Source organism: Anomaloglossus baeobatrachus, chromosome 3 (genome assembly GCF_048569485.1).
Source record: "Anomaloglossus baeobatrachus isolate aAnoBae1 chromosome 3, aAnoBae1.hap1, whole genome shotgun sequence".
In the NCBI taxonomy this organism is placed as follows: domain Eukaryota; kingdom Metazoa; phylum Chordata; class Amphibia; order Anura; family Aromobatidae; genus Anomaloglossus; species Anomaloglossus baeobatrachus.
In genome coordinates, this window is record NC_134355.1 from 630,158,846 (window position 1) to 630,172,715 (window position 13,870).

At 45.4% G+C, this 13,870-nt stretch overlaps 1 protein-coding gene across 1 annotated transcript in view; it reads right to left on the reverse strand.

Moving 5' to 3' along the window:
* NBAS (NBAS subunit of NRZ tethering complex) overlaps positions 1 to 13,870 on the reverse strand; it is a 1,027,824-nt gene that overhangs the window by 359,625 nt on the left and 654,329 nt on the right. The window contains 1 exon segment of the mRNA XM_075341124.1: positions 1,045 to 1,274. Coding sequence (XP_075197239.1) covers positions 1,045 to 1,274 — 230 coding nt within the window.

Below are 13,870 nucleotides of genomic sequence, written 5' to 3' on the forward strand. Positions count from 1 at the left end.
ACACAATAAGGAGAGAACGGCCAGAATATCATCATTTACGATTATTTTTTATTAAAATGGCTTCTTTGGCGCTTTTAACTTCTGAATGAGAATGTGAATGTTGGTGCTGACGTTGCGCTGACAGGTGCCTGCCAGTTCTTGTGCACAGACAGCAGCCAATATACATTTGTCCTTTGCATTTGCATAGGATGTGTGCACAATACCGATTGACCCTGCACGCATTTGTGAACACAGTCATTATCCCTTGATGCAGAAGTCAGAGATACCTTTCATTTCTGACCATCCACGCAAAAGATCAGAGTCTTCACAATCCATATTACCGGACAAGGTTCCTGTATTTATCACTATTTAAAGGAAAACTTTAAGAAGAGATGGAACCCCGCCCTTCTCCTATAAAGTTGGTTTGTGGTTTCACTTACAATATAAGACTCCAATTTTATAAAAGTCACATCATTAGAGACAATGTCCTTCAGCTGCTGACTCAATGTCTTGATGGTCCGAATTCCCCGCAATCAGCTATGAGAAGCATCTGGGCACAGGTTCTCTCTAAGGGTCCTGTTCAGTTAAGGCTTCCCTTGATCATGGAAACCAAAGTTTTGTGCCTGATGAACCTTACGCCAAAACAAAGAAGAGTAGTGGAATTCATTTCTGTCTTCTGGTCCAGTCCTTTGATGCAGTCAAACTTCATGTCGGTGGCCGGCATCCATTGAGAAATATGCCATGGCACCCGTGGCAATGTCTAGACATCACAGTGACGTCTTGGTGCCTTGGAAGTGACAGACATCCAAAAGATGGTGACCGCAGAAGCTGGTTCTGCTGTAACAAAGCTTGGAACGGAGCACCGCTAGTCTTTTTTTCTCATCTCTGGGGTCAAACCCCCCCTCAGTATGGGTCCTGTATGCCGCCATGAATTATGACAGTCACCAAAGGAGCCTCCAACAGCTTGTGAGCACATCCTAAGGCTAAAAGCAAAACTAGAGCATTTTGTAAGACAATGGTGTGGCGTACACAAAAAGCCATGGAATATGACCAATAAATACTTACTCAGCGAGTCCTAGAATAGTCTCCGATTTGTATTGACTGTCTGTGGCAAACCTCTGCACGTCCACTCCCTTGCCAAGACCCTGGAGGATCTGGGCCTGCGTGAAGTCCACCAGCCGCTCGTTGTAGTAGTGCAGCTGCTCTATCAGGGGCACCAATTCAGTAGGCCAGTTGGCATTGGCATAATCGGAGACGTACTTTGTAACCAATTTGATGAGCAAATTTGGATCCGCCTATGGAAAAGAAATATAAGCATTATTAGTGCAAAGGAAAACAAAAAGGCAAAAACAAAAAAACTGAATGTCCCAAGCAGTAATATGACTGTTTTCCATGAATAACTGAATATTTCTATTTCTCATGGATCGTTTTGGAATCTTTACATTTGGCTTATTACACTTTACATATATAATGAATTGGACGTGATGAAAATAAGGGCTCAAAGCTGAAATGCTTTGTCCATCAAATAACACAACGTGTGCATCTGCCTCCAGCTACTCGATCAGTCACCTCTTCGCCTATATTGGCACCCAGGAAAGTTCCTCAAGATTCACCCTTTTCCATTACTGTAACTAACAGCAGTATATGCATGGATAGCTCGCTGTTCATTCCTCACCAGGACACTGGGGGAAAACGCCTCACCGTTTAGGATTATGCAAATAAAAATAAAAAAAATAAAAAAAAAACTACTCCAGCGATAGGCTCTCCAAAATAAAAAATGTACTTTATTGAAAAATCTTAAAAAGCAGAAATTGCCATACAAACAATTCAATCCACTGATGAAACACAGACACATTTTAGTCATGGTCTCCATTATGCAGAACCTCTCACTGGAGGAGTTTTTTGATCTACATTTCCCTATTAGAAGCCTGGACCTGGGCGGCTCTGTGCACATCTCTTCCATTTGGTCCCGGTGTTTCATGGATTGGTGAGCTGACTCCCTTTTCCCTTTCCTTGATTTGTTTCATTCCGTAGGGTCACCTTATGGTCATACCAAGTTCTACTGAATATTTTTCCCAAGAATAACAGTAATCTGCTCAGCTCCTCCCGCTCTATATTCTACAGCCTGTGGGAAGACTGACTGTAGCGCCAATGTCCTGCAGGGATGCCAACTTACTGCGCTGATCGGGTCATGTCCTGCCTCATACCTCCCCGGTCGTCCACGTGTGCTGCTGCCTCCTTCCCCTCCTGGGGCCTGTGCACGCAGCCCAGGTCTCCCAGGAGTGTGCCTAGGGCTGATGCGCGCACAGACCGGCCCCCCTAATAAAGGGCCGGTGTGCTATTTTCAGGAAATATCTCTCAGCCTATGGTTGAGAGGCACTATATATTTATGGCACCCTCCCATTAGGGGAGGTGCCTGCATAACACCTCGAGTTAGTTAGTCTTCAGTCTGCTAGCAAGTTAATTGTCAGGTCCTGAGCTAGTGTCCTATTATCCCTGTGTCAGTCACCTGTACCTGCCTATCCATACCTATCTGCCCCTGCCATGGCCACCATACCTGTCCATACCCACCTGCCTGTCTACCTCAGCCATCTCAACTGTACCTGCCCCCAACTGTGTCTATACCATAGTCCGTCTCCTGTCCTGGCGATCAGCTGTCACAGTCCCGGTCACTACCCTGGGAGTGGTACCTGGCCTCCGCTTGCGGTAGGCATTTAGTTAATCTCCTCCCTCTAAAGGGTAAACCCGGGTTCCCCCTGTGGTCCATTGGGTCCATTAACCCTGTTAACTGCCCCTACACCGGCCGTAAGCGTTACAGTGACATTTTGAACGTTTTGCACAATGTCCCAGTAGCTCAGTCTCTACCAGTCATTTTTCTTATTGTTTAAGATGAATACTGCCCTATAATCTACTTTTAATGTACAAACGAGGGGCAACACAGTGGCTCAGTGGTTAGCACTGTAGCCCTGCTGCGATTGGGTCCTGGGTTCAAGATGAGTTTGTATGTTTTCCCCGTTTTTCCATGGATTTCCTCTAGGTTCTCCAGTTTCCGCCCACAGTCCAAAGACATACTGAGGGAAGTTATATGAGCCCCAATGGGGACAGAGATGATGAAGTCTAAACAGCGCTGTGGAATTAATGACGCCATATAAGATACCTGACTCAAACTTACCGTAGTTTTTGTGCACTTATCATGGTAGTGGTGGGGGGTGGTAAGATGGGCGGTAGTATGTAATACCGTCCTGTATCAATGCCAGGTCCTCCATGATGTGGAATTAATGGAAGCATTTACACAACATACAAACCATCAGAGCAAATGAATAACAAGTTCCATAGAAGCCGCCTCTCCGCCGCCGGTTATCATGTGTTTCCGCAGACGGGAGTAGTGTTTAATTGCCCAGAAGATATTACGTAATTATGTATTTCAGCCGATTTACACGGCTTTAATCTCCCGACGGCTGGAACGTCAGCCTTATTTGTTAGGAGTCCTTGTGTGTGTGTGGGGGGGGTGTGTGATGCGAATGTGGCTTACAGGAGGGGAGAAGTTTGCGCTCACTGTGCTCATCTCATATCATTAAGCTTTAATTCAAAGACTTTATAAAGAAACCACATGTCGTAGGATCTCACGTGAAGAGCGACCGTGCAAGTGGAAATGATGGATCTCGGGCAGCGGTAAGTAAACTATTCCAATTGTAGCAAAATCCCAGGCTGCATGGAACAAAGTGCTGCAAGGTCTGGTCACCGCCTGACACTCGCCGGGGGATTAGCGCTGCTTTGTGAATAGTATTTTACATAAATGACTATTTTTTGCCTATCATACTTTTTTCAATCACGTTTCAATAAAACATTTACCCAGTTTGCCTTCTATAGCTTCTTTCTTGCAATGTCTATGCTGGATGCAGAGGGAGTCAACTGAGACATTGACAGTGAGCTCATGCTGAGTAGAATAAAAAAACAAAAAAACAAAAAAAAAAAAACCTCTTTTTTCTTCTGACCACCTCTCAGCTGATTTATGGCCTAAGGGTGCGGGTTCCCCTTGCGTGTGACTCGTGCGAGTCTCGCATCGGTATCACCCGGCACAGCCTGACGCTCTCCGGACAGGAGCGCATCAGCTGCATAAAAATACACGCAGTCGACCCGCTCCTGTCCAGAGACTGTGTGGCTGTGTCGGGTGATACTGATGCGAGACTCGCACTAGTCATACGCATGGGGAACCGTACTCTAAAAGTTGGTCTCAACTTTCATGTGATCGTAAATCAGCACAAGAGAGGAACTCAAAGAGAAAGATCAGATTTAAACCTCTCCCTTTGAACGAGCTCACTGACATGATTTAATTTAGCTCATCTTGCAGTCGGCAATATACAGTGCTGTAGGAGGCAAAAAAACAAACATTTTTTTAAAAAATTTTTTTAAAAGAAACCTAAAGGTGGAAAATATTTTTAACTCAAAATTAATAGAAAATGTAATAGAATATTTAACTAAAAATAATAATAAAAATACAAAAATAATAGAAACAAATAGAAAATTTAATAGAATATTTAATAAAAAAATAAATATAATTAAAAATGTAATAACATTTTAATAGAAAAAAATATGAAATTTGTCCATATTCTTTACATTATGATCTATAATAAAATAAAAATAAACAACAAAATTTAGCAATTTCCACAATGACCGCTAAAAGCGGGCTTTACACGCTGCGACATCGCTAGCGATGTCATGAGCGATAGCACCCGCCCACGTCGGTGGCGTGTCACGGGGTGATAGTTGCCGTAGCGAACAATATCGCTATGGCAGCGTCACACGCACATACCTGTTCACCAATGTCGCTGTGGCCGCTGAACAATCTCTTCTTTCTAAGGGGGCGGTTCGTGCAGCGTCACAGCGGCGTCACTAAGCGGCCGCCCAATAGAAGAGGAGGGGCGGAGATGAGCGGCAGGAACATCCCGCCCACCTCTTCCTTCCATATTGCTGGCGGCAGCAGGTACGATGTTGTTCCTCGTTCCTGCGGTGTCACACATAGCAATGTGTGCTGCCGCAGGAACGACAAACAAGCTGCGTTCCAAACGAGGAACGATTTTTTAAAAATGAACAACGTGTAAACGACGAATGATTTGACACCTTTTGCGATCGTTACTAATCACAAAAAGGTGTCACACACAACGACATCGCTAACAAGGCCGGATGTGCGTCACCAACACCGTGACCCCGATGATATCTCGTTAGTGATATCGTTGTGTGTAAATGGGCCTTAAGTCTAATCTTAAGGCCCCGTTACACGTTACGATTTATCTGACGATATGTTGTCGGGGTCACGGTTTTCGTGACGCACTTCCATCATCGTTAGCGACGTTGTTGCGTGTGACTCCTACGTGCGACTCTGAACGATCGCAAATAGGGTGAAAATAATTGATCGTTGACACGTCGTTCAGTTTCAAAATATTGTTCATCGTTTGGAACGCAGCAGACATATTGGTACGTTTGACACCCTGCCAACGAGCAACATCCACACGACCGCCTTGGGCAAACAATATATCGCTGAACGATTTTGCATCGTTCGAGATTGTTACGTGTGACCGCTAATAAACGACCTATGAGCGATATTGGCAAATCGTAACTACGATCTGGGCATGTCACATCGCTAACGAGATAGTCAGATAAACCGTAGCATGTAACGGGGCCTTTAGACTCGAATTTCCTGTTCTGTAAAGATCGGGAAGTCTCTGCCATCATCTCTGTAGACTGAATAACGACAGACAACATCTGTATTACACAGGATCTGCCAATCATATATTAATGTCACAGCTCACCTCCTCTCCTCCCTGTACAATAAATTTGCCCATGTCAGAACAACTAGAAAGCTTTAGTGTGGAAAACAATGAGTTGGAGTCAGTCTATTGCTGTGTATGGGCCAAGAGGCTGCTGTAAAACGCATCTGTAAAATGTAGTCAAAGGGGTTGTCAACCTCTACTTAAAAGGGAATATGTCAGCAGGCTTGCTTTTGCTATGTAAGCTGAACACAGCCTGCTGCAAGGGTTAACAAAGAAAACTCAGATGCCTTGCTTGACACAGTCTGAGGTTATTTGCTATGCTTGTTTAAGCAGCAGGAACCTTATCATTGTTAAGATGTGCAAAGTAACTGGTACATCCCCTCCTGTGATTGACACCTCACTATCAATGTATAATCTCTACAAAGAGCCTGGGTGTGAGCGGGGACAGCTGTCTCAGCTCTGCTACATGGCTACAGCTAAAAATTCAGATTGTGTCAGAACGGCTGCAGCCAGTAATCTGCGTGATACATCATTGGATTCAGAATCTCTTTGCCTACATTATGCTTCTCTTAGATGAGGTAGAAAAAATCTGTTGACATATTCCCTTTAATCAGTTCAAGGCCCCAAGGAAAATGAAAAGAATATGCACTCATTCCCTGCAGTGTCACCACTCCTACAATGCTGGAGCTGTGGTTCCTAGTGGGTGACACTGTTGTGTTACACGACTGCTGCAACCAATCAGCGGCCACTGATCGGCTGCAGCCCTTATTATTTCGGCAACCACACGTCTGATCTGATGTAATATTGAGGAGCAAGAGCAAGTCAACAACTGCAGCGGTCACGTCAAACAACAAGGTCATGTCCCCCGCTGGGAACTGCAGCTCCGACATCCCTGGAAGGTGATTAGAAGAGGTTTTTTTCATGGAGCCCTGAATTAAGCAGGCGATTGTCAGATAGTGGACAACCCCTTTTACAAAAGCTCTGGCCACTTTAATCAAGTCAAGAAAAAGAAATAAAAAATGTACAATCAGATAAATTTGTTTAGAAAATAACATCATTCATCACTACTTGGTTTTAAATACCAATGAATATAATGATATATGCCCTTTAAAGGGAATTGGTCAGCAAGTTTTTGGTATGTAATTTGACAGCAACATAACGTTGGGATAGAGACCCTGATTCCAGCGATGTTTCACTTACACATAGCCCCTTTAAGGGGAATCAGTCATTTTGGGTTTTTTTATGTAATCTGAGAGCAGCATGATGTTGGGGCAGAGACCAGGATTCCAGTGATGTGTCACTTACTGGGTTGCTTGCTGTCATTTTAATAAAATCGCTGTTTTCACTGCTGTAGATTCTCTGAATGCTAAGCACTGTATAATCCAGCACAAACCACTGATTGGCAGCTTCTGCCCAGGCACAGTGTACACAGAAAGCTACCAATCAGTGGTGGAGGCGGGGTTACACAGAGCAGTTAACTAGCAGGCTCAAAATCACTAGTCCTGTAATGATATACTCCTGCTGATAAAACACCATGTTTTTGAAAAAGCAATCCACAGCCTAGTAAGCGACACATTGATGGAATCAGGCTTTCTGTCCCTACATCATGCTACTCTCAGATTAAATAAGAAAAAAAAGCTGACAGATTCCCTTTAAAAGGGTTATGTAGTATTTTAAAGGGAACCTGTCACCAGGTGTTTCCCTTATGAGCTTCGACCACCACCAGTTAGCCCTTATATACAGCATTCTAGAATACTGTATATATAAGAGCTCAGGCCACTCTGTATAACATAAAAATCCCTTTATAATACTCATTTAGGGGGCGGTCCAGTGCGATGGGAGTCACTGGTCAGGGGTTCAGCGCCTCCTCTCTGCTGCGATCGCTGTCTTCCTTCTGAGCCTCGTGTGGATCACACGTTCTACGTCATCCTCACAGGTTGGCATTGTGGTTCTGCACAGGCGCACTTTGATGCTGAGGGCAGATAAAAGCACTGTAATGCGCAGGCACAAGGAAATGTCAGACCATCTCGCGCATGCGCGGTACAATACTTTTATCTGCCCTCAGCATGGCAGATCAAGGTGCGCCCACGCAGGACCGCAATGTCTGCCTGTGAGGAGGACGTAGGACGCGTCATCCGCACCACCCTGCGAAGAAGGACGACAGTAATTGGACAAGACGGAGGAGTCGCTACACCGAGAGCAGCGACACCCATCGGACCAGACCGCCCACTATGAGAATATTATCAAGGTGTTTTTTATTTCCTACAGAGCGGCCTGGGCTCTTATATGCAGAATTCTAGAATGCCGTATATAAGGGCTCACTGGTGGTGGCAACAACTCATAAGGGAAAAACCTGGTGACAACCTCCCTTTAAAAGTCTGGAAATGCGATTTAAAAACAAAAATATATATATCAATACTTATCTGTTCAATCCCGACAGCTCCAAAGTCAACGCCCTGGTGGTCCCCATTAGTCTTTATTCCCTTCCCCGCAGCTAAACCCTCATTTGACCTCTGCAGCCAATCATCAGACCTCTGCGTTCTTGTGCTGCACATGCCAACATCACCCATCATTTTTGACTTTCCACTTAGAAGAGGTTCAGGTGCCGAGACCCCAACGGTTGCCGAGAAGGAGGGGGAACAAAACCTCTAAAGAAAGTCTATGAGCCTGACCTAAGCTAAAGTTCGGCTGAACTCTTCAGCCTCTTCGTTTCGGTGGTCGATGGAGTTCGGACATGTGACTTTTACATGTAAAAAGTTTTTTTAAAGGGACGTAGCTTTTCAAACCAAGAAATGTTACCCAACTGACATCCAACGAAAAAGGAATATATTTTTTAATGCATAGCTCCATTTAACATGTTTCCCAATTGCAGCGGCAAGTGCCGGATTTTCTCCTCCGGTATCCGCCAGGAGTTAAGATGAAAACATGTCACCGCCAGAAATCATGTTCAGAATGAAATCCTCCAAAGGATTAAGTCCGGCTGCGCTTAGAGGCCACAGAAAGGGACAAATTGAGATTAACCAAGGGGGGGCGCAGCAATTACCCCTAAATCTCAAAATGACACTGCAAAAACTTGAACGTTTCGGTAATGTGCACCCTGGTACACGCTCACCAAAAACATTTCCTGAAAATGACCCCCGACACAACGCTTATCTTCTTACCTGTTTTCAAAGCAATTGGTTGAGGTTTGGGGAATGAAAGAAAACTTAAAGGAAATAATTTCTCCCCCGAAAAGATGAAGGTGGCAGATGTTTATCACAGCGGCGCATTGTTTGGGGCAATAAAAGGTGACGTTTTCCGCTTTACAAGACTGAAATCTCGATGCGTCGTCTCTGCCGTACTGAACGGGGATTTACGAGAAAGGAAGAAAAAAAAACATAAATGCAAACAGAACCACTTAACCCGCCGCGTTCGGGGTCTGCACCGAGAGCACAGAGATGAAGCTGTGCATTAGCGACATTACGCTCTGTTGTCGCGGATTTAATTCCAGCTTAATGCTCGGAGGCTGCACAAACAGAGGTGTTAGGAAAGCAAGAAGACTTAGAAGCCGGAGATAAAAAAAACTCCTCGCCTCACTCCATTTCCTCCGCTCTAATGTAGGAAATGACGGCTTTCAGGTATTTTTAAGCACTTCATCTCAATGCGGGAACACTTCACTGCCATTCTGGTCTCTGAACTCTAATGCATCAATACAAGATGTACAATATGAGCACGACACCAGGTAAGGGTTAATTTTATTTTTATTTCTGTTAAGTAAATTAAGTTTAATGGAAATCTGTCACTAGGTTTTTTTTCTTCCCCATCTGAGAGCCTCATGATATAGGGGCAGAGATCCTGATTCCAGGAATGTATCACTTAAAGGGAATATTTCACCAGGTTTTTGCCACCTAATCTGACAGCAGCATAATGTAGGGCCCGAGATCCTGATTCCAGTGATGTGTGACTTACTGGGCTGCTTAGTGTAGTTTTGATAAAATCACTGGTTAACCAGCAGTAGATTATCATTAGAGGACTACTTGGTGTGCTGCAGATAGTCCAAAATATTCATGAGATCTCATTGTGTACATTGATTTTATCAAAATGACAGCAAACAGCTCAGTAAGTGACACATTGCTGGAATCAGGGTCTGTACCCCTACATTTTGCTGCTCTTAGATGGGTGATAAAAAACCTGGTGACAGATTCCCTTTAACTCCTTAGGCTATGTTCACACACTGCATCATTTCTAACCACAAAGATGCAGTGTTTTTGGCCCCAAAAAATGCACGCATCAAAAAATGCATGCATTTTTGCAACGCTTTTACCGCATTTTTCCCAATGTGTTTGTTAAGTGAAATCTATGGACTGGAAAGGCTCAAAAACACTGGAAAAACGCAAAAAGAATTGACATGCTGCATCTTGAAAAACAGCCAAAATCCAGCAAAAAAACAATGCACAGAGTGGACAGCAAAACAGAAATCTCAGACTTTGCTGTGGGAAAGACATGCAAGCATTTAGCTGCATCTTTGTGACCTCAAAAATGCACCGAAAATGCAATAAAAGATGCAGGGTGTGAACATAGCCTTAGAAGAGTGATTCCCATTATTCCAATCTTCATGGGTGGATATTGCAGCCCATGAATGGACTACAGAGATTGGAGCTGGATGCACGTGCTGCAGTTGTGATATCCATCGTCTGGATTTGAGATTCTATCCCATGGGTTGTTGTTGCAGGCTGAAGCTGGATACACAGGCTATAGTCGTGATATCAGTAGTAATGGGTGGGACCTGGACTGTAAAAGTCTGGATTGGTGCGGTTTCAAAGGTGCCCGGGTGCTGAACCCAGGATTCTGTGTGATTGATCCGGATCTCAAGAAATAAAAAATAAATAAAGGAAAAATAAAGAAAATAAGAATGAAGCGAGCGCTTCATACTTACCAAGGCTCTACGCTGCTCACGCACGGCTACACGCTGCTCCCGCACGGCTACACGCTGCTCCCGCACGGCTACACGCTGCTCACGCACGGCTACACGCTGCTCACGCACGGCTACACGCTGCTCACGCACGGCTACACGCTGCTCCCGCACGGCTACACGCTGCTCCCGCACGGCTACACCCTGCTCCCGCACGGCTACACGCTGCTCCCGCACGGCTACACGCTGCTCCCGCACGGCTATACCCTGCTCCCGCACGGCTATACGCTGCTCCCGCACGGCTATACGCTGCTCCCGCACGGCTATACCCTGCTCCCGCACGGCTATACCCTGCTCCCGCACAGCTATACGCTGCTCCCGCACGGCTATACCCTGCTCCCGCACGGCTATACCCTGCTCCCGCACTGCTATACCCTGCTCCCGCACGGCTATACCCTGCTCCCGCACAGCTATACCCTGCTCCCGCACGGCTATACCCTGCTCCGCGGCCTCCCTGGGCCGCTCATCATTGCTTATACATTTGCACTGCTTTCCCTGCCATCGGCCGGCCTGGCCTCTCGGATTGGTTGCAGTCAAACGCGCCCCAAGCCTGTGTGACAGCGTCTGACTGCAAATAATCACAGGCTCTGTCTGCGGGTCAGAATCATGATTCATGAACTAGGAGGGCTCAGGATGAGCAGAGAAGGAGACATCATGGATGCAGCTAATCCGAAGCCTACTGCTTCACGATTCATGAATCAGGAGGACTCAGGATGAGCAGAGGAGGAGATATCGTGGACACAGCTGACCCTGAGCTGCATTTTGAACACACCCCCATCACGTGATAAGTTACGTCATACCTGAAAGGAGCCAGTACATTCTAGCATCTACCTTTATTTTTTAGTGCACGATCTAGACTCACGCAGCACCGGAAGTGAATGCGCGACCTGGAAGCAGCTTGACGCCATGACATGGAGCTCCGGTGAATACACTGCTTGCGCTTCTATCCCCCCATCCCTTCCACAAACCTTTTTAATCCCCGGATTCTGGTTCCCATAGACTTATATGGGAACCGGATTCTGGACCGGAACCGGATCTAAAAAAAACCAAACAAAATTAGCAGGGACCCATCAGTCCCGGTTTTCTGCGAGTCCGCCCATCTCTAGATATCAGTCATCTAGAGGAGCATAAGGACTGTTGTTGCTGGCTGGAGCTAGATACACTAGATACACGTGGTACGGTCATGGTGTCCATTGTCTAGAGGAGCACAGCTGCGACTACAGAGTATACCAGTGGGAGATACAAAAGCTGTGGGCCCAACATAAGTTAGGGGACAGAAGGTGTCGCTTGTATGAAGGCAGTGGAACCACCAGTCCCAGTTTGGGATGTCATGGACCGAGAGTCTAATTTTGGCCATCTACCCGGAGTTGCTGTAAGACCATTGACGGAACAAATAAAAAGAATTGAATTGTTAACTTGTCTAGGTGATTAATACAACCCACAACCTCGGATTTTCACAGTTCCATTACAGAATTCTGACATTTACTTACATACCATGGCGTCACATGTCGTTCTAGGTGTATCGCAATGTGCATGTCCAGTATGAGAGCTGGTGGACACACATGCTCGATTACTCTCTCTGCATAGCGGTCTTGGCACAGTGAGCCTCTGCCAGGAGCTGAGACAGAGGGAACTGAGCAGCTAACGTCTGTATAAGAATCAATGGTCTGGGGAAAGATGTCTGGTATGTTAAGAGTCGACTCCACTCTTGGAATGTAACTCCGACGCATTGTCAGCCACTGTTTAGCAGGCACTAGTGGTCAGGCTCTATAGAAACTGTCATGCTCTGAGTAGACCATGTCAGAAAACCCTGCGTGACCGCTGTGCTCAGACCCATGGAAGTCTGGCGCACTACACGACACACAACAAACAAGGGGGATAAGGGGGGTGCTTTTAGAATGGTGGGTCCTACTGCTAGGGAGAGGTGTGAGGGGATACCTCCTGGTCTCACCTCAAGCTGTTACCTGAGCTCCCTAGCGTCATATGAGAGGTGTTTCAACCCGCCGGCGATCTGGATACCCAATCCATCACTAGCCCTACAAACACCCTGGCTAATGTAATGGGTGGTGGGAGATACTAGTCACACCACAGTACTAATAAACAGGCAGGGAAAGGTAGACATACAGGGGGGATACAACCCAAACTTGATAGCTGAAACAGCACACCTCCAACAAAAGGAATGGCAGCAGAAGTCCAGCAGCTCCAAATGACATGCAGTCACCTAGGTGGTCAGGAACAGAAGATTCTATATCCGGCGAAAGTTGAAAGATGGAGAGGCTACTTAAAAGAGATGGGAGGGGTAACACACCGACTGCACATAGATTGATTAGCAAGGAGCAGCTAGCAGGAAAAAAAACCCTGACATTTAACACCTGAAGTGCCAATAGAATGCAAATACATTTAATATGCTGAGCCACCCAATAATGAGTGAAGCTCAGATCACAGGACTATCACACATCTCTCAACTGCGAGAGACACTCGTGACAGAAACCAGCTGTACACTATAAAAGATAAAAGTTCTCATTGCAGGAGAATGAGAGCAGATAGCATGAAAATAAGTAGGTTTGCAATGAACTTGCTTTTTCTAACTAAAATGATCCCTTTAGTGCTAGAAAGGTTATATAAATATACTTACTTTTGATTTAGTTGTGGTCACTAAATTTTTGAAGCATAAGGTCAAAAGAGCCGAGCTGAACCAGCTGCCCATGTTGTCATCTATTGGCTTTTTTCCCCCAGTTCTTAAAAAGGGTTTCTTAATGGAATACATATAAAATACCTACTACTATCAGCCTGTAATTCCCTCCCCTCTGCTCACTTCTCTAAAGTACATCAGACCCGAGTGGTGGTCTGTGTCCTGGCACACGGATTCCTACCAGAACAAAGCGTCTGACATGTCCGATACTCTTGGAAACACAAAGGGTCTTTTTCCTTTTCAGATCCTTTCTACTCATTTTTTTCCTGAGTCCTTTCGTAATGTTTGGTTTCATTTACATCAATATGTTGACAGCCCTGATTACTGACCGGACCAGTGGAATCTATGAATATCTATACTGGGGTATGTAACAATAGTCATGCATAGAAAATAAATGATAAAAATGGCGGGGTTTATTCTGGAAAGTAACAAATATCGACCAGTGATTGTCCTGATATCCCGTACACATCAAACACT